This window comes from Myxocyprinus asiaticus, chromosome 31, assembly GCF_019703515.2.
Source record: "Myxocyprinus asiaticus isolate MX2 ecotype Aquarium Trade chromosome 31, UBuf_Myxa_2, whole genome shotgun sequence".
Taxonomy (NCBI): domain Eukaryota; kingdom Metazoa; phylum Chordata; class Actinopteri; order Cypriniformes; family Catostomidae; genus Myxocyprinus; species Myxocyprinus asiaticus.
The window spans coordinates 20,931,333-20,953,908 of NC_059374.1; the positions used below are offsets into that span (position 1 = coordinate 20,931,333).

Sequence of the window (22,576 nt, forward strand, 5' to 3'; positions counted from 1 at the left end):
CAGGCGATGCTAAAGATGAACTAATAGAGTATTGTCATAATTTTAACTGAACAACAAATAAAGAACGGGATGAATCTGAATGTATTAATATAACTGTTTCAGGGGGCCTGGGAAGCTCAGCGAGTAAATACGCTGACTACCACCACTGGAGTCGCGAGTTCGAATCCAGGGCGTGCTGAGTGACTCCAGCCAGGTCTCCTAAGCAAACAAATTGGCCCGGTTGCTAGGGAGGGTAGAGTCACTTGTGGTAACCTCCTTGTGGTTGCTATAATGTGGTTCTTGCTCTCAGTGGGGCGTGTGGTGAGTTGTGCTTGGATGCCGTGGAGAATAGCGTGAAGCCTCCACACGCGCTATGTCTCCACGGTAATGCGCTCAACAAGCCACATGATAAGATGCGCGGATTAACGGTCTCAAACACGGAGGCAACTGAGATTCGTCCTCCGCCACCCGGATTGAGGCGAGTCACTACGCCACCACGAGGACTTAGAGTGCATTGGGAATTGAGCATTCCAAATTGGGGAAAGAATGGGAGGGAAAAAAATAAAAATAAAATTATATATATATATATATATATATATATATATATATATATATATATATATATATATATATATATAAAGTGTTTCAAACAGTCAAACATAATTAGTGGTGCCTGCATCCCTTCATAATGTCTAGCATTCTACTGCACAACACACAGTGAAGCAAAATGTTTTTTTACATTTGTAAAATTGCCCAAATAAATGGTCAGTGTATTGGTTTGAAAAAGAATAAGTTCAGAGTGTTTAGGCATCATAAAACAAACTATACTCAGTAGAAAACACAAAACATAACCCTTTATCAAACAAACCAAAGGGTTTCTTAACAGATTTACTGTACTTATTTTAGTCTTTGATGTATAAAAAAGCTAGTCTATTTCTGTTATCTTTACAATTGTTAACCATTACATCTTCACCATTGTTAAAACCTTTCCTCAAACAATTTTGGCTACTGTCTGAGGACATAAGTCATCTTGTGTCCTAAACCAATGAACCTACGTGGTTCTGGGCAGGCACCGTAACTGGCACAGCACCCATGCGGGACAGAGTGGCAGTGTTTATAGGCATGTTGAGTGGGTGTGGGGCCTGCGGCATGGGCCCCTCAGTCCTGTGTGTGGAGCAGCTGTTGGGGCTGAGGACTGCGGGACTGTGATGGCGATGAGGGTTATGGTGAAGGTGATGAAGTTGCATGTGATTGGGCGCACTGCTGATGTTATACCCAGGCAGGCCGTGAAGTGGGTTGGGTTCTCCAAGGCGGAGGCGATAGGTGGTGGTGCTCCCAGAGGCTGTGAGTATGGAGGCAGTGTCAGAGGCACCTGGAGGATACGGGTAATGGTTGTTGGGCAGATGGTCCTGCGGAGGAGGACTGGTGGCTATGGAGGATAACGTGCCGTTCTTTGATATGATGTCGGATCCAGTGCCGCTTTTAGCCCAGGAAACCCGTTTAGGCGCCTGTGCATCTTCCCTAAAAGGAAACAGGAGTCAGTCAACAGAAATCAGATATACTTTGAAGCAGGGTCAGATATTAACCAGAGTACAGGGCAAAATTTTAACCTAAAGTGAGAAAAATACTTCAATTACCTGATTCAATTGAACAAACAATGTCATACATGTGTTAAAAAAATAAAAATAAAAAATACATACAAATGTTGGAACTTAATGATATTGAACTGCATTGAACAGACAAGCACAGAAAACTCACAAACCCCACAGCAGCATTACAAACAGAAAATACACACATCTAGTCAAGCTTTCTACTAGGGATTATGGTGAAAGATAATATGAGAGCTCACTTAATGTCATTGGCCATCTCCTCCTCTGTGTCACGGTTTCTCTTCAGGATAAAAATCAGGAATAAGATAAGAGCCATCAGTCCCACCACTGAACCCACCGTGGCACCAGCAACGACCCAGGCATTGTTAGCTGCCAGAAGAATAAGGAACAATTCACTTACCTGGACTGGATGATATATAAAATATTCACATATATTTGCAATGTATTTGCTGGCGATAAAAAATTAAGCAACATTGACAATATCACAATGATTTGGCCATTAAGTTTCATCCCATTAGTGCACGTCATTAGTTTTGCAATCCGACTTGTCTTGTGACTCGTGAGTATGACAGTGTTAAGGTGTTTTAATACCGTCTCTGATTTAAACGCAAGTAGCAAAAATGGCATTAGTGTTAGCAAGTTAGGATCATTCACACGATCACTTCAAACTGTCCGATTCAATGAATTCAAAGCACTGATTGCACAATATGTTTGTGTCATCAGAATGTTCACTGAAGTCTCCATGTCAGAATCCATGTATTAAAATGTTCAAGTAAAATTATTGTAGAAAAATATTGCTGTTTGTGATTATATATTGTTATATTGGTGCATATAAATATTCTTTCTTGTGTTCATTTAATGAAAAACTGTAAACATGCCTTGATGATGACAATTATTTTTAACTAGATTTTTACTGTAGTTTACTTCTTGTATTAAACAATTTCAATACATAAATATCAAGATATTTACCATCAAAAGGCTGAACAATATTGTGACACAATTTATTAGTCATATCGCCCAGCTCTACTACTACTATAATAACTGTGCGGAAATCCACAACATTTTATGTGATATCAACCTTTTTGTGTAATACTTACGGGTGGAGACCTCTAAATTGATGTGGCAGCTATCAGTCCCCGCTGTGTTGCTGGCACGGCAGACATACTTGCCAGACATGCTTTTGGTGAGGTTGCTAAGTCGAAGAGTGCCTTGCCTTTCATCTGAAATCAGATGATCTTTCGTCTGAGTCATACGTTCATAAAAATGTCTGCTTTAAAAAACAAACCAAAAAACAAAACACAAATCCTTCTAAAATAAAGTCCTTCTTTTAGAGTTAATCACTCCATATCAAGTACTGCTGTGACCTCTTTGTGTAAGGTTTTGCAGAGCATAGCTGATTATTCTACATCTATATGAAATAGAAGGATAAATACAGGACAAAAAGAGTGCATATGCTTTATCTTTGTCATAAACAATCCAATGAAATCCCTCTTCAAAAAAGCACTTTGCCATGAATATGGAGGAAGCTGAGAGATACACAAATAGGACATAAGTATTCTAGAGTTCTAGCTACATTATGTGGACACAATACAGTGTCTAATTTCACTACATGACTGTGGCAAAAGTTTTAAGAAGGATGAAAAGCAGTGCATTAAAACCATAAACACAGACAACTGATTTGACAGAGATTGAAGCCTGACCATCTGCTGCTGATTGGCCTGCCATGAGAGGGCAGTCAAATTCAAATTCCAAGAGCTAAGGCCAGACGCCCCAGGGACCTACTGACTCTGGGCATTGCTTTAAAGATGTCATAAGCACAGACATTTAACTAATGAAAAATTGGTAATACTTTAGATGAAGGTGCTATTTGTTAACATTAGCAATGCATTAGGTATCATGAACTTTCAATGAACAATATATTTTTACAGCATTTATTAATTTTGGTTAATCCATGTTAATTTATAAAAAAAATCAGTTTATGGTGAAATTAACATTAACCAAGATTAATATGAGCTGAAAAGTATTTATCATTGTTAGTTCATGTTAGCTAATGTAGTTAACTAATGATAACAAATTATTAAATTATTATTAAAACAGCCTTATTTTAAAGTGTTGCCAAATACAAGTGTGTAATTTATTGGTAAATTTATAAAAAAAAAAAATGTTTGTTCTGCAAAATTAGTTTCTACATTCAAACTATAAAGACACAGGACTAGTAAGCTTCCTAATAAGATCCATTAATATTAATGTATAACACAATTTCATAATATTTCAACAATGGGAGGGGACAAAAAGATGAAAGGGGTAAAATGAGGTTTGGCAAGCTTTTAGACTGAGTGATGAATTAGAGGTTTTTAGCTTGTGATATTGAATGACCCTAATCTCACTAACACACATTAATACTAATTGTTGATTAAAAATGGATCTTAAGTATAATTTTTTAAGCATTTTATAAGTGTTTTTTACCATTTTTATTGAGAAAGATGATGTGCAGCTCCTATCTACTTGAATGAGGAAAGACCAAAATCTCCAAAACAGTTGGTCAAGATTACAATCAAAGAACATATTTCAAATCAGCAGTAAAATCTGACACAATGGTATTATAAATTGTCTTTACCTCAGATTACGCTAAAAAACACAATTTTCCCAGCTTGTATAGCTAATACGCATGCTTGTTCTCGAGTTGATTGACAGGCGATGTCTGATTGCTGATTGGCTCTTTTACCTGTAAGGCGGGACTTCCTTTCTACATCTGTTGACTGTTGGGCATTCCAATTTCTCCCATTCATTTTAATAGAAGTGGCCCGTCTCTGCTAAATAGTGTCTGCTGCTACCAAAGTTAGGATTACTGACCACTGGTGCATGGTGAGCGAAGCGAAGCAGATATTTTTAGTTAATTCCAATGAGAAACCACTTTGCAAGCGTGGTGCTCGGCTCCAGTTGGAATGAACTGAAAACACCCACTTCGCTTTGCGAACCACGCGCCAGTGGACACGAACGGTTAGGTTCATAACAGTTCATAAATGTTGCATGTGAGTCTTGCGAAACTGTTTACAGAATGAGGGTCACAACTGTATAGACACAACTGGAAGACATAGAAAATAATATGAAGATGTGAAATGGGATCGGGATATAGCCCAAGCCAGATTCAAACCCTGGACACCCAAAGATGGACATATGCCCTGCCTGCCAGGCCACATCTCAGACATAGTTTTAAAATCAGAAGTGTTGGGATCCAAGAACCGGTTCCATTTAAAAAAAAATATACCAGAACCAATTGATTTTCATGACTTTAGGTTCCATTAACGATTCTTGAAAATGCATTTTTCTGCCAATGTGGATGGAGCACTGTCCTAAAATACTCTAAATCTATAGCACAAAACATAAAGCACAGTGGTCCGATTTCTGAACAAATGACTGAAACAGATTCAGTTCTTTTGAATCTACAGTGTGAAACACAGTGTGGTCAGTGTAGTCCCATTTAGAGGTCAACCGATAGTGGATTTTGCCGATACTGATAACTAAGGTGGTGGAAAAGGCCGATAACCGATTAATCGGCTGATAGTTTTTAAAATCGATTTTTAAAACATCAAAAAAATATTATTCTTTCTTTACTATGGTGAGCAAAGACAAAGAGTCCACAATAAATAAAATCCCAAATGTAGCTTTTTGTTCAACCAAAATCTCAATAATAACCAGAAAAAAATGACGATTTGGTGCATAACGCAGGATGCAGGACTTTTAAGTATAAACAAGCCCGATTCATATTTTGAAATGACGAAATTATGAAAAAACTATTGCCAACTATCAACATACTGTAGATTTTTGCTGATAACTGATAGTTCCAAAAAGCAACTATCGGTACCAATTAATCTGTTGAATAGTCCCATTTCTTAACGAATGTAAGTAAGCAGCGTTATTGGAACCATAAAGGAATCAAAATCATTAAGAGGAATAGAAATTCTCATCCCAATATTTCTACAAAAGTGTACTCTTACTGATCAGCACAAATAATACATGTTTTCAAAAGGATTCCAGATCCGCTATACAGTGTGCAGAATTGAACCGCAAGATTGGAACTGTGCGTGCAAATTGTGTTCAGCAGTCATTTTGTGGGCGCTGTTGCATGATCTGCAGAATTCGGGCGCTAAACCAGCACGTGAAAACGTCGCTTTTAACGGGTGCAATTAATTCTTAGTGAATTCCCCTTACAGTGTTTCACAGGTGAAATCAACCTACAAATTGATTACTTACCGTTCACTCTGCATATTACCATGGGATACAAGAAAGAATTTAAAAACTTACACACGTCTTTAACATAATGCCTTTACAAAGGTTATCTATAAAAAAACAAAAACCTGATTTATCATTTTTGTCCTCAAGACATGCACAAGAAAACAAGGGTTGTGGACTAAACTGAACAGCACTGCAGGTGCCAACCTCACGTCTAATGTGGCTCAAAGAGTGTCTCTAAAGGAATTCTCTTTCTATCTAAGGGTCTACTCTCTTACCCATGTAGCCCAGCACAAGCACAGGCTGGGGGCAGGATCTCCACTCTGTGAATGCGCAGATGAGAGTGATGGAAAGAGGGTAAGAGGAAGAGCGATGACCAGGAGAACATGATAAATTATCTTTACTGAGGGGAGAGATACTGAGCATCTCATTTCCGTCAGGATTCTCAGTTTGGGAGAAACACTCCTGTGTAAAGTGAGACCCATGTGCCAGGGAGCAAGGAGGAAATATGCTGCATGGCTGATAAGTATAAGCCAACTTTTGTGAACAGTTGGCACCGCCATCTATTTCCACTAAAGACTTGTGCTGATCAGAGCAAACATGTCAACAGAAATCATCATGATATATTTGGAAAAGATGTAACAGATTTTAATGTGTGATTTCTTTTTTTTTGTAACCTGTTGTTGTATGTTCAGTATGCTCTGCTTTATCATTGCATAAGGACACGACTGAAAGTGCATGTGGGAATGTTTTAGTCCTCAGTGTAAGACGGTTCCTGGGACTGAGCCAAGGTCAAAGCCTGCAGTGTTCAGAAGCTGATTGAGAATCCGTTGTCTGGCTGCTCTGAGGTTAATGGAGCTATTTCCCCCTCTCCACAGGCCAAAGAGAGTAAAAGAGGAGAGATGCGCCAAATTATCAGTGATAAACGATGTCTGTGCTGTTCTTCTATATACAGCGTATAACCAATCTCACACAGTTAATAAAGTGCCCCAAAGCAAATACAAGCTCTAAAAAAACAATAATGACATTAAAAAAAAGAAAACCTTTTTTTTTGTATTTTATATTGTTTAAAAATTAGATTTCTGAAAGGATACTTTTCAGACACTTTAGAAAGATGTATCAAAAATCATGTTCTTGTTTAGGTATTTTTTGTGCTACATGTGACAATGGGTTGGATGTGAAAATTTTGCACACAATTCTGTTATTTAAAGACTTAAAAGTGGTCTAGTGTGTCCTTTTAACTCCTACTGTGGCATAACTACATTTTAATCAGCCAAAATATATCATTCCATTCAACAAATTCAACAAAATGTTCATACTTTTCTGTAAAATCAAAATTAGTGAATGAAATCTTAGGCTGTTAACGAATCCACAGAAGCTAATGAATGTGTTTGTTTCTTAAATACAGAAAGAGAAGCCAAAGGAGAGATTATAAATGCAGGAAACTAACTTTGCATGGGAAAGAAGAAAACTTCAGAGAGAGGAGCTGCTTTGGTCCACTTGTACTGAGGAACAGGTTTGCCATAGCTGGATTTACAGCTCAGTGTTACATTGCCACTCACTACAGGATGTCCCGTCATAGAGCACACAGGAGTGGATGGAGGAACTAAAACAACCAGAGAGAAATCAGAAATCACATATTTAGGAACAAACATAAAATGTATTAGATACTGTAATGTAGAAATTAAAATGAACCAATATGAATAAATGCTGTGAAAGTATTGTTCATTGTTAGTTCATGATAACTATTGTGTTAAATGTTAACTGTATTGTAAATTGCTACTAAAAAAAAGTAATTTCCATGGCTTTTCCAGGACTTTCATATTTTTATTCATTTCCATGACTTTTACAGGCCTGGAAAACACAATTTTTAAATATCCTGATATTTCTAGGTTAGTATTGGTGAGGTGGAAGATTTTAGTCTGTTCTTAACACAACGCTATCGAACAGCTTCAGAAGACTTGAATTGTAGGGCATGAGTGATGAAGACAACTTTTGGAGCTTGACAGTCACAATCACTATCCTCTCACCCCTCATCCTTGTGTTTCATGGATGAAAAAAAGTACTGGTTTGGAATAACTTAAAGGATGACAGAATTAAAAAATTTGGATGAGCTATCATATTAACATTGCTCCTACAATCAGAATCGCTTTTTTATTTGTTCTATTTTTTATATTTTAAAAGTATATACCGGTAATTAAAACGTATTTCTTTTTTTAACACAGAAAGTATACAGAAAACAGAACAGTGACAAAAAGGTCTTTACTTTTTTTTATGAAGTGTGTGACTTTATTCAGCAAAAAAGTATGCATTCAGTTTTTATTGTATTTTCAAATACAAAATATAAATTTTTTTATTTATTTATTTTTTAATCAGAAAGAGTTACATGAAGCTGAAAAAAACCTTTAACCTCCTGAGATCTGAGCATGGCTGCTGCATGTATTTTCCATTTCCTTTTTTCATTTGTAACTAGTAGCCCCTAAGAAACTAAAAAAAAAAAAAAATGTAGACCAAAGAGTTTTCCTAAATATTTTGGAATATGTGGACAGCAGGACTATGTTGTGAAATTTTAAATAATACCAAGCAATAGAAAGTCAGATTTTTTTCTTATCAAATTGTTTATGTTTCCAGGAGTGTTGGTTTGTTGGAAATGTTACAGACATTACAGCTGATTTTCTGTAAAGCTGCTTTGTAACAATGTGTTTGGAAAAGCACAAATAAAAAACCTATACAAATTAAAATTATTTGACTTGTGTGTTACAATGTTTATTTTCTACACTGGCAATAAAATATCAATGTTCTCTCTTTACACTGTCAAACAAACAAGTGATAGACAGTGCTGAATGGTGAATGATTGACGATTTACCTTTAACATTGAGGCGTAGTTCCCCAGAAAGTCCTGGAGCTCCAGGGATGATAACATTACAAAGGTAGCGTCCTGAGTCCGACTCCTGTGTGTTGTTGATGTAGATAGACAGGTTGGCGGAGGGCATGGACATTGTAAAGCCCACCCGCTTCCGAAACTCAGTGCTGCCCATGCCAATCTGTCCTGCTGTGTAGGAGATGATCTGCAGCGCAAATTACACAGAGACACGTTAACAGCCAAATAGGGATGGGCAAAACTACATTTACCAAATCAACAGTGGGTTGTCTGAACAACTAGTCAACTAGTTGATCTTAATGTCAATGTATTATTAGGCTGGTTTAGGTTCATGCCTACCAGACAGCGAGCAGACATGCTTCTTAGGGGTTAATGTTAGGCAGAATGACAGCTTCATTCACCATTCACTTTTACTGTGTGGAAAACAGATGCAATGAAAGTGAATGGTTACTGAGGCTAACATTCTGCCAAACAACTCCTTTTGTGTTCCACAGAAGAAAGAAAGTCTATATGGGTTTAAAACAACATAAGGGTGAGTAAATGATGATACAATTTTCATTTTGGGGTGAACTATCTCTTTAAAGGTACACAAAAAACCAAATCAACCTTGCTTGTTGAATGACCACTGCTGACCCTACACTCAACGAAAAAGTGGTTTAACAACATATTCATGCAGCCTGTGCATACGAACATTAACAAACAGGGCTGATTAATTCCAGGAATAATATCAGCCAGCACACACGATTAAGAACATTAAAAAGAAAGGCTTCTGGTGCCAGCGAGCGAATGACATGACAGAGGTAAACTCATCATACAGATAATCCTCAGATGCAAGTGCAGATGGTCAAGTTTGAATTTTAGGCTGATTTTCCATTCATTTTCGATAAGCTAGCAGGCAACGGGAAACAAGAGAAACTATACAGATTATGATAAGCACCACAAATATCATGCATGTGATAGCTGGCTCGCATGTCCAGCCCATTATCACGCCTTGAGGGTGTATTAGCTGACATTTACATCTCAATCTTAAACCTTCTGTGATAACACCTCGAGTAAATCCACTTCCCACCCGTCCATCCAATTCATCACTTGTATTTTTCATAAGCAGTTATTGACCTTTTAAGTCTTCCATACCGTTCCTATGATATTAAATCTAACCCCATCTGTTAAGTGAACCTGACACAGAGGATGCGGATGGGAGGTGGGTCTGATGTGTCAGGTTCCTTTAACATATTGGTGTGCTATAAGAAGTTAACGGATTGTTCTCCCATGTAATCTGTTTGTTTTTTTAAATGGGAGGACTTTTTTGCCATTTTTTCATAGCAACAGTTGAGAGAGGATAGGAAATTATGGGGAGAAGAGGGGAGAACAGAATCAGAGCACGAAAACAAACCACACTCAAACTCATATTTTCCAAATGTGTCTCAAGCATGTGTGCTTAACCGCTAGGCCATGGCTCTGACAATTTGGTCATCTGTTTTGAGGCGATCAAAGTGATCTCTAGAAGCTCCGATAAACCTCTGTGCCCACACTTGAAAATGTTGTGACTGTCGACCCCTATCAAACTCACAAATACAGAAAACTGCACAAATGTCCTCATCTGAAAGTGCATTGGAGATCTGTGACATTAAGGGTAGGCAGTACGTGCAATTTTATATCAAGTTATGTTTGCTAGGAATTCAACCCAAAAAATGTTTTATACATTACATAAACATGTAAACTTTTTATCTTTCATAATCCAGTCAATGAAATGCTTCACAAATGAAGTTCATCTTATTAAAAGCAGCTGCTTCACATTTTAAAACACTTGAGTTAATAACAAAAAGACTCAAAAAGGTAATACTTTATAAATATGATTAGATGAGCCACATTAAAAACCACTGAGAGTTACAATTTGAAAGTTGCGATGTTGCTTGGCTTGACAGTAAGGTCAGAAATGTACTTTATGTAAGTACACACTTGGCCAACGTGTGGTACGGCTGAACATGCTTAAAGTGCATTCTTGCGTTAACGTCTGTGCCGTTAAACTGGATGTGTTGTTAAATTCAATTAAATTATTACAATTGTAGCTCTGCCCCAACAGAAGTTGGCTTGAAAGAGAAAACTCACCAAAGAAGAAGACAGTTCACACTAAAGTCTGCCATAGCACCCATTTTGGCAACGTTGAGAATGCGACACATACTTCCGTTGTGGTATAAATTGTGGCCTAACACATTTTGGAATGCAGCAACACACAAAATCGAGCTTTCGTAGTTAGAAGTGTCTGCATTCTTGTACAGGTACTTGCGTAGAGTATGTTTCAGTCTTAAGACTACTTTTCCCATCACATTAGTTCCAAAAGTAACTCACTTGTTTGGATTCATTGGCCATGAAGTTCCAGATGACTGTGTTCTTATCTATGGGAGTAGTGGGGGTGTACCAGGCCTCCAGAACAACCATTTGGCCCATGACTACCTCCATGTCTTTCCGTGGAATCTCCACCCATTGAGAATCACCTGTGACAGCAGAAAAGCACAGCTGAGTGATGGGACTTACAGTATTCTGGGGTTTAGAGGACAGGTACAGGAACAGAGCTTGACTTAAAGGTGACATGATTGTATTGTACATTAAAATAATCATAATCCTACACAAGAAAATGTCCTAATACATCCAAATACCTGAAAGTACTCAGATAGGAACCTCTACAGCCCCTCAGGTCCAAAAAACAAGAAAGAAAACAAGTTCTGATTGACAGCATTAAAGTGTTCCCAAATAGCAAGGTGACGTTGATACAATGTAGATTTTTCATCCAAATCATCATTTTGGTTGAGATCGAAATTTCAACGTTAAAAGTATGTTGGATCAACACTGAAATTTTGATGAAAGCCAGCAGCAAATATGGGTGGTGGCACTGAACTATTAGGTGTGTTCAACTTGAACTGCACCTCTTTGCGCTTCCATCATTTGCTGAACCTACGTCAGTGACGGAAGAGGGAAGACCATGCAATGTTTGTTTTCTTTATTGCAGACGAAGTGGAATTCAGACAGACAGAGGTTTGAATTTTACATATAATAACCAGAAACATTATTCATTTGAAAAGGTTATGTGCTGCTTAATACGGGTCCTGCTGTGTGTACAAGAAGAAAGTCCAATAAAAGCCTATATTATTTTAATATCAATAAAGGAGTCAGTATTTTTAATAATTTTGAATTGTGTTTTATGAATAAACCTAATATCACTATGATAAACATAATTATATAAACATGATGTACTGTTATAAGAACACAGATTTGTGAGAGTTTAGTGAAACAGAAGGTGTTAGAATAAACACCTTGGTAATGGCATACTACCATACTACTCTTACTATTTCTGCTATAGACTGACATTGCAGAAGTTGTAAGAGTAATATGTGAAGTATGCCACTGCGAACTCAGCCCATGAAACACACGTTACCGATGTCAACGGTGAGTCTGGCCAATCATGAATAAGTTGTGTCATCATCAAAGCTTGTGCAGCTGCTTTGTGGCAACTGCGCCGGTTGAGCGAGGCTGCTGTTCTCGAATTGCTGTTTACAGTTGGAAAAAATTTCTAACCGACATGCACTGCTTCAAGTCCGGCGCCAATCGGTCTGCGCTGTGCTGCATGAAGTCGAACACACCTATTGATTTGTAGTTGATGTAGGAATGTCTTCATTAGGAAAGTTTAAACAATATTATGGCAGATATCTTAAAGTGCAGAGGTAATGATTCTGTGCAAAGTCTTTGTGATTGACATCACTTAGAAGAGACACTTGAGTAAGCAAGGATATAAAATTTTACACATGTAGTGCTGTGATTTCATTCTTTAAATAGCATCCTTGCATTTTTCCCCTCTTGTCTTATGAGGGAAGAGTTAAGAAAAAGAAAGAAAAAGACAAAGAAAAAATAAGGATACACAATTACTGAAATGAAAAGCACCACATGACAGAGTGACATTGAATGAACATTGATATGTTGTCGACTGTGTGATCATCTGGGATCTGGAAAGGACCAATCAGCATCTCACATCCTTGCAGTTATAACAGGTAAGGAAAGGATTTAATTTGTATTACAATCTGCAAAATGCAGTGTTTCAGTGATGGATTGTTGCATACTGATTATTAGTGAATAGTTTTAAAAGTTTGTTTATGTCCTGCATTGTATGAAGTAATATCAAATACCAAAATTATGTTGTGACTAGGTATTGCTAGGTGAGCTAGCCAACAGTGAATTTCAGTATTCCAAATTATTTTTTTACCATAATTTTACACCGCCAGACTTTCATGTATGACTGCAACTAATGATTATTTTGCTAATAGGGTTATCAATTATTAGAATGAATAACTACTGGCCGATTAATGCAAATTTTAATCTTACGTGGATTCTCTTACAAAAACAACACAATCTGTACTGTGTAACATCATCAAGTGTATAGAAAAACTTTTTTATCTTGTGTTTTCTCTTAATACAATGAGGTGGAAAATATATTTTTGATAGCAGGTGTAGCCTTTAGCCTTGTGTAGCAATATTCTTGCAAAAATACCAGAGACCGCTTAAAGAATCTATTGAAAGAATATATTGTTGTAAATATTGTTCCCACAGACTTCACATTATGGATGTTTTTCTTATCTGGAACACCCAATTCAAGCCATGGAGCCTCTAATAAATAGATGAGTTGAATCAGGTATGTTTGTTAAAGGAGACATCCCAAATGTGCAGGACTTTGGGTACCCAGGACTGGACTAGCCTACATGATCAATCTGTCAAAATGTGACCCTGCTGGACTGTACAAACCAATATTCCACTTAAGATTAATATTATTCCATTGTCCAAAGTTTTTTTTCTCTCTTTGATGTGTTCTGTTTTAGATGCCTTCATTCAGCTAATGGCCTTCATATTTTTTTAATTTGGCAGCAGTTCCTCCAGTGCATCCAGCAACAACCTTTTTTTAAATGTTATTACATTGTGATGAAGATAAATAAACTCTAGAATCCATGTGAATTTTTTTTTTTTAATTTATATATTTTTTTCAACAACTTTCTTGAATTTTTGTTGATATTTCAATGCTTTTTCAACAAAAGTTATGTAGAATTAACATCAGATTGTAATGTTAATTCAATGCCATTAATGTTGACGCATCAACTTTGACTTAATATAGTTTTTAATGCTTGTTTGCTATCTGGGTCAGCCTAGTACACCCAAAAATGAAAATTTTGTTGTCTGAATTGACTGAAAGTCATAATTCTCTTTCATTGTTTGGAACAAAATTCGATGAAAGTGAATGGTGACTGAGGCTAACATTCTGCCTAACATCTTGTGTTCCACAGAAGAAAGTCAAATAGATTTGAAACAACATGATGGTGAGTGAATGATGACAAAATTTTCATGTTTAGTGAAATATCCTATTATTAAGATGATAATACATATCCTCAAAGAAGCAAAGAGTAAATAGTAAGTAGTAAACATAGCAAATATTAAGTAGAAATACCTCCAAATTAATGAAACACGTAGCTGTGGTATGATTTGAATTCAATAGATTCAGCACAAAGTACTTCTCAATAACAATTAAACTTTAAAACATGCAAAATGACACGAGTATTCAAATTCAAATACACCCAGTGGCACCCACTCACAGGGCAGAAAGTCTCCTGAGCTGCTCAGCTGAAGGTGGATCAACTGATCCCAGCATTCCCAACTGTCCTGGTCAGCCAGTTTGGTGGTGGGTCTCTCGCTCACAGACTCAAAGAGAAATGTGGCGACCGAGCTCTGCTGAGCTGCACTGCTGCTTTATAACCTTTACTTTCAGAATTAAACTAATCTCAACAGGGAGAATTAGAGAGAGCATGACTGTGACGTAAAGCCTCTAGTATCTTGTTTTAGGCTGAACGCTGCGCTGATGCTTCTTTAATATTGCTCATGAGACTGCGCCCATCTCTCGCTTATTTTTATTTCTGTTGTGGATGTGGACTAGCTCTATAATCCTCCATCAATCCTCCAGCTCAATCTTTTGACACATTTTTTCGGGCTCATTCAGACTTAAGGATGATGTAACCGGTGGCTCCTTTCACAAGCACTTTCACCGCTGACTTGTCTTCATTCACATTCTCACAGAACAATATTTAAACCTCCCAGATAAAGGATCTGACAGGAAAGTGATCTAAAAAATAACCACGTTCCTCCTTATTTCATTTCACAGAGTTATATTAATAATATCTGAACATTTTTGAGTAACATATCCTATAAATATATATATATACACTTAATGAGCACTTTTTTAGGAACACCTGTACACCTACTTATTCATGTGATTATCTTATCAGCCAATCATGTGGCAGCCGTCCAGTGCATAAAATCATGCAGATTTTCACGCACAACAGTCTCAAGAGTTTACTCAGAATGGTGCCACAAAAAAAAAAAAAAAAAAAAAAAAAAAAAAAAACATCCAGTGAGTGGCAGTTTTGCTGATGGAAACACCTTATTGATGAGAGAGGTCAACGGAGAATGGCCAGACTGGTTTGAGCTGATAGAAAGGCTACTGTAACTCAGATAACCACTCTGTACAATTGTAGTGAGCAGAATAGCTTCTCAGAATGCACAACACATTGAACCTTAAGGCGGATGGGCTACAACAGCAGAAGATCACGTCAGGCACTTTATTAGGACCACAGTGTTCCTACTAAATTGCTCAGTGAGTGTATGTACATATAAAACATACACATTTTATTATTTATTATTGTATTTTTATAATTTAATAAAACATTTAATAAGTTTATAAAAACAAAGTAAAAAGTTCAAGAGAGTTACAAAAGTCATACAGGTTTGAAACATCATGAGGATGTTTGGCTAAATTATCCTTTTAAGTGTCCCATTTGACCAGTTCTCCCATTTTACCAGTAATCACACCATTCAACTATACATTTTATATTCATACAATATACCTAACTGAATGAATATGTAGAGTTGTAGCACAAAAAGTATATACAATGATTTCCTCTGATAGATTAAAGTGCAGATTATTAAATGATATATGATAGTAAAGTCATATGTATCAGTACCCAATCACTGAACATAATCCAAGAGAACCGAGGGCAAATAGCAAGATGACCTGACCTTAAAGGTCAAAAATTGTAAACTCCCAGCGGAATAGTAGTTTTCATTTAAATCCCAATTCTTATCATCTGATTCAATCATGATATTACTATAACCAGTACTGTACTTGTCTCTGTCTGCCAGATTTGCTTTGCACTTTGCCTACCCCTAATCTTTTTAGTGGTAAAAGCTCAATTTTTACCCTTCGTCCCAGCATGGGGAGTTTGGAGGGAGCGTAAGTAGGACATGCGTCGCCTGGGCTCAAGAGAGCGTCGTCCCGATGTGTGGCGGCTCTCTGACATGCTGCGCTCAGCAACTGACTGTGTGCCCAGGTTTATCCCTCGTTTCTGAGCTATAGTAGTAGTTTATTAAATCAAGGAAAATCTTCCTTAATCCCCAGCTCTGGATCCATCTGTGCTGCTCCAGACAGATACATGCAGCGACAAGGTGGGGAGCCGACATGGACACATCAGTGACAAACATGCACGTACATTTTCATACAAAGCCAAAGGGACTAGGAAAAGTGAAAACCTGGTGAACTCTTTTAAAAAAAATTGTAGATCTTGACCCTAATTTAAAGTTTTTTTTTTTTTTTCAGTCCCTAACATTTTGTCATCTCAACATCTTTTTGTCATTCACAGAAGAACGTTTTGCAACAAGATGAGGGTTGCGATGGCAGAAATACAATTTTTGGGTGACAGCCCTTTACACTGCAAGTAAATCACTCACATATGTGAGTAAATTTCACACAATGCGACTAAAATATGTCTGTTATTAGCCACTGGCGAGTAAATATGAACATTTCACATGCTAGTTGTGTAGTGTCGAAACACCAAGACCCTTTTACTGAACAAAAAGCAGGTGATTAAGAAGATGGATTCAGCCTCGTCTTTCCATGCATGCTGTGTCTCATGAGCACGCAGGAAAACACATTTGTGTCTCATTCAGTTGAACTCCGGCATCTCATAAAACCCACCCCCACCTCTCTTGAGAGCGCGTGAAGATGCACCGCTCCTCAAGCGCTCTGATGTGCGCGCCATCTACAGAGGCTTGTGCCAAACTCCAGCAAAAATATAAATTAGGTATAAATTTATTAATTAAATAGTGAACGTAAAGCGCTCCAGTTTCACTTCAATTTAACGACCATGTAATGGCAAATGTCCGATGTCACTGAGGGTTCATTTACAAACTGTTAATGACACTCAGTGACTACCTCTATTTCTGTGGAGATGAGAAAATGCAAGAACATGAAATTCAGAGTCTTCCTTCATGAGAAATAAGGGCTCGTGAGTTAATCGGGGGAGAGCCTTAAAATAATGTGTGAAAGTTAAGAATTTAAGGCAGAAATATTTTACTATTGCATTATATATATATATATATATATATAAAATAGCTATACAGGTTGGATTTCAAAACAAACAAAATAAAAAAGTTAAATACAGTGTGAAAAAGTAAAATGGACCAAGAATAAATCTGACAAATAAGAGAAATATATTTTATTTATTTAGAAATCTTTTGATAATGAAAACATTATTTTAATTATTTTAAAATATATACTTTTATATTTTAGATTTGATTGTCATTCATATGTTTTTGAAGCCTGACAAGGAAATCATATATACTTATTTTATTATATGAACCAAGCTAAATTTGTATAAATTACTTTGTTGTATGATAATTAATCATCATATTTGTGAAAGACCTAAAACAGACAATTAATCGTCATAATAGCAATTATTTGTTTAACAATTAATCGTCAGCCAAATTTCATAATTGTAACAGTCCTAATTTTCATTATTAGGTTCCAACCTTGTGAATTTATTTGTTAAAGATGTGTAACAGCTTGTATTATTATTAAAAATGCAATTTCATTACATCATAAAAATTGATAGAATGTGAAATTTTTAAAAAGTTAAATATGATTAAAATTATAAGGCAAAATATAAAAAATAAAATGTACAATATACTATATTGCGTGAAGTCATATATATGAAGAGGCCCCCTTTCTCGGTTTGCTTAATATCTTTTTCAGTTGCATTACGCTTACATGTTGTCAAAAGTCTGGTGAGTAAAAACAAAAATTTTCTAGCCAATGGCGATTTTTCTCCAACATGACAGTAGAGGTTTGGGTAACTACTCCCTAAATAAACAAGCTATACCCAGTTTGTACTGCTTTTACAGTCAGCTACTGTTGGCTTAAAATGGTCCCTACTGATCTATTCCTTTGAGGATGCTATTCCAAAAAATAAAGTACACAATAGTATTTGGGGTAGTCAGCAGGACACATATGGATGGGATGTACTGTTCCAAAGCAACACTTGTGGGAGATGAAAATTATCAGGCCATGAATTCAAAATCTTCACTAATGGATGGAAACAGACAACTCAGTATGGATTGTTGCAGTTACAGAACACCACCTATCGAGGGCAGCAAAATCCTGCCAGATAAGGCAAGATGATCTAGATGAGTTAAAAAAAAAAAAAAAAGAAAAAAAGAAAGAAAAAAGATTTAACCCTTGCAGGTGATTTTGATCCATTTTAGACTTTGACATCGATTTACTTAAACTCTACATCAATTTGTCAGCCTTAAACTTATTGACATCCTCCACAGATGTGATCTGAACATGGCAAAGTAAAATGCTTTCACCGCCATAATGTCTCTCACATACACCCATTCCCAAACAGCAAAATGGGACTCTTGAGCTGTGATTTGTCTTGTAGTGTCAATTTGACCCAGTAACAGCTCTGCTGGATCTTCAGTGGTAACAGCAATAGAGGGTTAACTAAGTATTTATTAATGTCACTGACCCTCATGAGCATTCAAGGGAGTCAGAATTGCAGATATCATCAGATACCATAATCATCTTCATATAAATAAAACACAAACTCCTCTCTCTCACTGTTGCTTGCGTGCTAGTGATTATACCTCCGTAGGTTAATCGGTGCCATAGGTTGTCGACCGCCATCTAAAGGCTCATTGTCAATTTATACGCTGCATGGGAGGACTGAAAACTCCCAATGCATCCGAGGGTTCTCGAAAATAGCCAAGCAGCTTTTATCAAATGCCTGGGAAAAAAATCCTTCATGAAAAAAAATAAAAAAATAAATCGCCCTCTCTCATTAAACAGAGACCCACTGTCTTCTCATATATTCTCCTCTTTTGCTTGTCTCTGGCTCTCAAGGGTCTTCTGATAAAGCTTTAGCTCCAGCGATATGAGCCAGCCTTTAAAATACCTGCTAATCTTGGGCAGCTGCAAATGACAAAGCACTTAACTGAGGTACGGGCGATGCTGGGCACGACCGACCCTCTCCATCTCATTTCAGACTCTTGTTGAGGGATCACTGGGTTAATTATTGGAGGGTTTACCTTGAGTGGTGAGAGCAGGGTCAGCGGTATATGGTGAAACTGAGTGAAGTTTGCAAGGGCAAGGGCTGATATGAGGAAATATAGATGCCCTGTTTTTTTGAAAGAGGAGTTTGTAGTTTAAGCAAGAGCTTTCTGGCAGATGGCAATTGAATAATAATAAACATTTGGGAAGGCTTCTTTAAACTGAATTACATCAATTAATCTCTGGTGCTATTTTAAGCAATTGTCACATCAAAGGTCCTCTAAATCCTTTCAAGTTTGGATCGATTCTTCATGCATATATGGACACAGACCCTTGACCTAACATGGGAGCTCATTTCCAAAAACATAGTGAGCTGCCTTGGTATCTTCAAAAGGCACATTTTTGCATCTGTCCATGCTGCTTTTCAGTTGATTTACTATGTAATAATAATGTGCTAAACGGACGTCTTTGACTGCTGCGCTCCGTATCATTATTTTTTCAGCATCTCGTGCAGGAGTGCCATGTGTTTTAAACGCCGTGTAAGAACTTCAGCTGTTAAAAACGCATTTTGAGACACCTTCGTTCTGCTCTTTATATGGTGCTGCATCTATTTATTTTCTACAAAGGTACGAACACACCGCCAATGTTCAGCATCAATATTCTAAAGTGCCACGGAATGCAACTTGCATAGTTTTCCATTAAATTTGACCCAAATCATCATCAAAGAACAAATATTACTTACTCTAGACAATACTGGATGATATATTGTGTATATGTATCTTTTATATAGCCTACACAATGTCTTTTCAGTTACAAATATGTCATTTTGTGGTTTAACAGCTTGAATGAAAGACCTATGTAAGGCTACGTACAAAGAAATTGCATAATAAATGTCGCCATTTCTAATGGTTCAGTTTGCGCAGTTGCACCAGTTTCATACACTAACCTGCAAACTTATCAATGTCACTATGTTCATTCTTGAAGAAGTACAAAAACCTTCATAACTTTGGATTGCCATCTGCTGCGCTGCATCAGTGTGTGTGTGTGATCGTGACTGCGACCGGCATCAGTCAATGTTATATCATCCTCTTGTGGTCTCCCAACGCTATTACACCAGACTGTTAAACAGAGGCCAACTGAGGGAATAGAAAGCACACAAATTAGGCTTCTAATTTAAATGTCAGCTAATTTTAATATATTGATGCCTCACAAATATATTGATAAAATAATGTGCCGATCAATAATCAATATTTTATGACATAATATATTCCCAACTGTGACATTATTTCTCACAACTGCATGATATAAAGTCAAAATTGTGAGATATAAACTCACAATTGCATGACATAAACTTGCAATTGCGCTAAATTTATCTCTTTATATTTATATTTTGCAGTTACTATACTTTTTTTTTCTTTTTTTCTCCCCTTTTCTCTCCAATTTGGAATGCCCAATTCCCAATGTGCTCTAAGTCCTCGTGGTGGCGTAGTGACTCGCCTCAATCCATGTGGCTGAAGAGGAATCTCAGTTGCCTCCACGTCATCTTATCACGTGGCTTGTTGAGCACGTTATTCTATTCTCGCTATTCTCCGCGGCATCCACGCACAACTCACCACGCACCCCACCAAGAGTGAGAACCACATTATAGCGACCACAAGGAGGTTACCCCATGTGACTCTACCCTCCCTAGCAACTGGGCCAATTTGGTTGCTTAGGAGACCTGGCTGGAGTCACTCAGCACGCCCTGGATTCATACTCGCGACTCCAGGGGTGGTAGTCAGCGTATTTACTCGCTGAGCTACCCAGGCCCCCCCCGACTTCATTTCTTATTTCAACTTTATATCACACAATTTCGAATTTATATTTCGGAATTGTGAGAAATACATTTATAATTGCAAGAAATAAAGAATTGTGAGGTATAGTCAGAATGGCCTATTTTATTTTTTTCATTCCATAGCGGGATCAAGGCACCATACTTTTTGGCACTAAATGAAATATAAGTATGTTTATAATCTGCTATGTTGGATACATTTTTTTACTGAGTTTATCATAATGCATTCTGGGATTACCTTCTCCGCAAAGGATACAAGCAATTCTGCCTTAGAATTTGACAAAAAAATGCATCTCCATGTTGTGAGTGTACCCATTATGCCTTAAAATGCTGTAAGCACCTTTCTAAGTTTTGAAACTGCTATTATGTTAAATTTGCATCCTCTTTTCTCAGCTGTTCACACTTCTCTCTATCTTTGATGTACACATTCCACAATAATAACAAATATTATTCTAAAAAAGAACACATTGTACAACGGAGGTCATATTTTTTGCCAGAACATTATAGAAGAATCTAATATAGCATGACTGCAGGACGTCAGAAAAAAAATTTCGGCCATAAATACGGTCTTAAATCAATGTGACAATTTTTTACTCTCAGTCATCATGAACCAAGCTGTCAACTGACCTTTTAAAGGACTGTGGCAATATAAATAATACCTCAGTGTATATAGAGTTAATAGACTCTACAAGTTCAATCAATAGCTGATCATAAAAATACTGGTAGACACCATGGTGCTGGCAGATATATAGATTTTCCATAAAAAGCTGCCTTGCTTTAAATAATCTGAGCTGAACTAGAATCATTATATTTGTTTACATGTCTGTCTGCTCTTGGATCAATGCAGATGCTTTTGTTTTGATCGGTGTGGTGGCCTGGAAAAGCACTATCAATCTAATGAGTGCTGCCTAGACTGTGGAGAGCATCAATCAGCCTGAATATGACAGGCCTGAAGGGCTCTCCATCTCTGCCACTCAAGTCCGTGGAAAGAAAATGATGCCATTCCACAAAGCTACTCTCTCCACAGCCTCCGGCATATGAGAAGAATCAGAATCAGAATGAGCTTTATTGCCAATTGTTCTCACGTACACAAGGATTTTTTTTGAGTGACAGGAGAAACAAGTGCACACAGAACATTACAGTGAGACAGAATATAAAACAAGGTAAGAGTATAAATAGACATACAAATAATAGGACATATACATGCCAGTGGTAATGTATGTGCAATTTAGGGGTATGTACAGTTATTGAATTAAATATTTGGATTTACATATGTACATGAGATACGTATTTACATCATTGCACTATGGGGGAGTCCTGAGGCAGTTTAATTGTTCATGAGGAAAATGGCCTGAGGGTAAAAACCATTCTTATGCCTGGATGTGGGATGTGGGGTCTTTTGCAGTGCAGTCATTCATGTACAGGGAGAAGAAAAGTGGAGAGAGAATGTATCCCTGAGAAGCACCAGTGCTAATAGTGAGGGTCCCTGATGTGAGTTTCCCCAGTCTCAGTAGCTGCTGCCTATCTGTCAGAAAGCTGGTGATCCATCGACATATTGGGGTAGGCATGGAGAGCTGGGTCAGTTTGGTTGAGAGAAGATCAGGCATGATGGTATTGAAGGCTGAACT

The 22,576-nt window shown here is 37.2% G+C and overlaps 1 protein-coding gene across 2 annotated transcripts in view; it reads right to left on the minus strand.

Annotated features, from left to right (window-relative positions):
• Positions 1-627: 627 nt before the first annotated feature.
• The window catches only part of esamb (endothelial cell adhesion molecule b), an 80,133-nt gene continuing 58,184 nt past the window's right edge, over positions 628-22,576 (minus strand). Inside the window, exons 2-8 of one of the 2 annotated variants that reach the window (XM_051664818.1) lie at positions 11,053-11,198; positions 8,689-8,890; positions 7,273-7,428; positions 6,101-6,145; positions 2,687-2,809; positions 1,829-1,958; positions 628-1,500 (exon numbers count right to left, since the gene is read on the minus strand). In XM_051664818.1, the coding sequence (XP_051520778.1) occupies positions 1,017-1,500; positions 1,829-1,958; positions 2,687-2,809; positions 6,101-6,145; positions 7,273-7,428; positions 8,689-8,890; positions 11,053-11,198 (1,286 nt within the window). In that variant the 3' untranslated portion in view covers positions 628-1,016. The remainder of the gene's footprint in view (positions 1,501-1,828; positions 1,959-2,686; positions 2,810-6,100; positions 6,146-7,272; positions 7,429-8,688; positions 8,891-11,052; positions 11,199-22,576) is intronic. The other variant, XM_051664819.1, reaches the window with a different exon arrangement.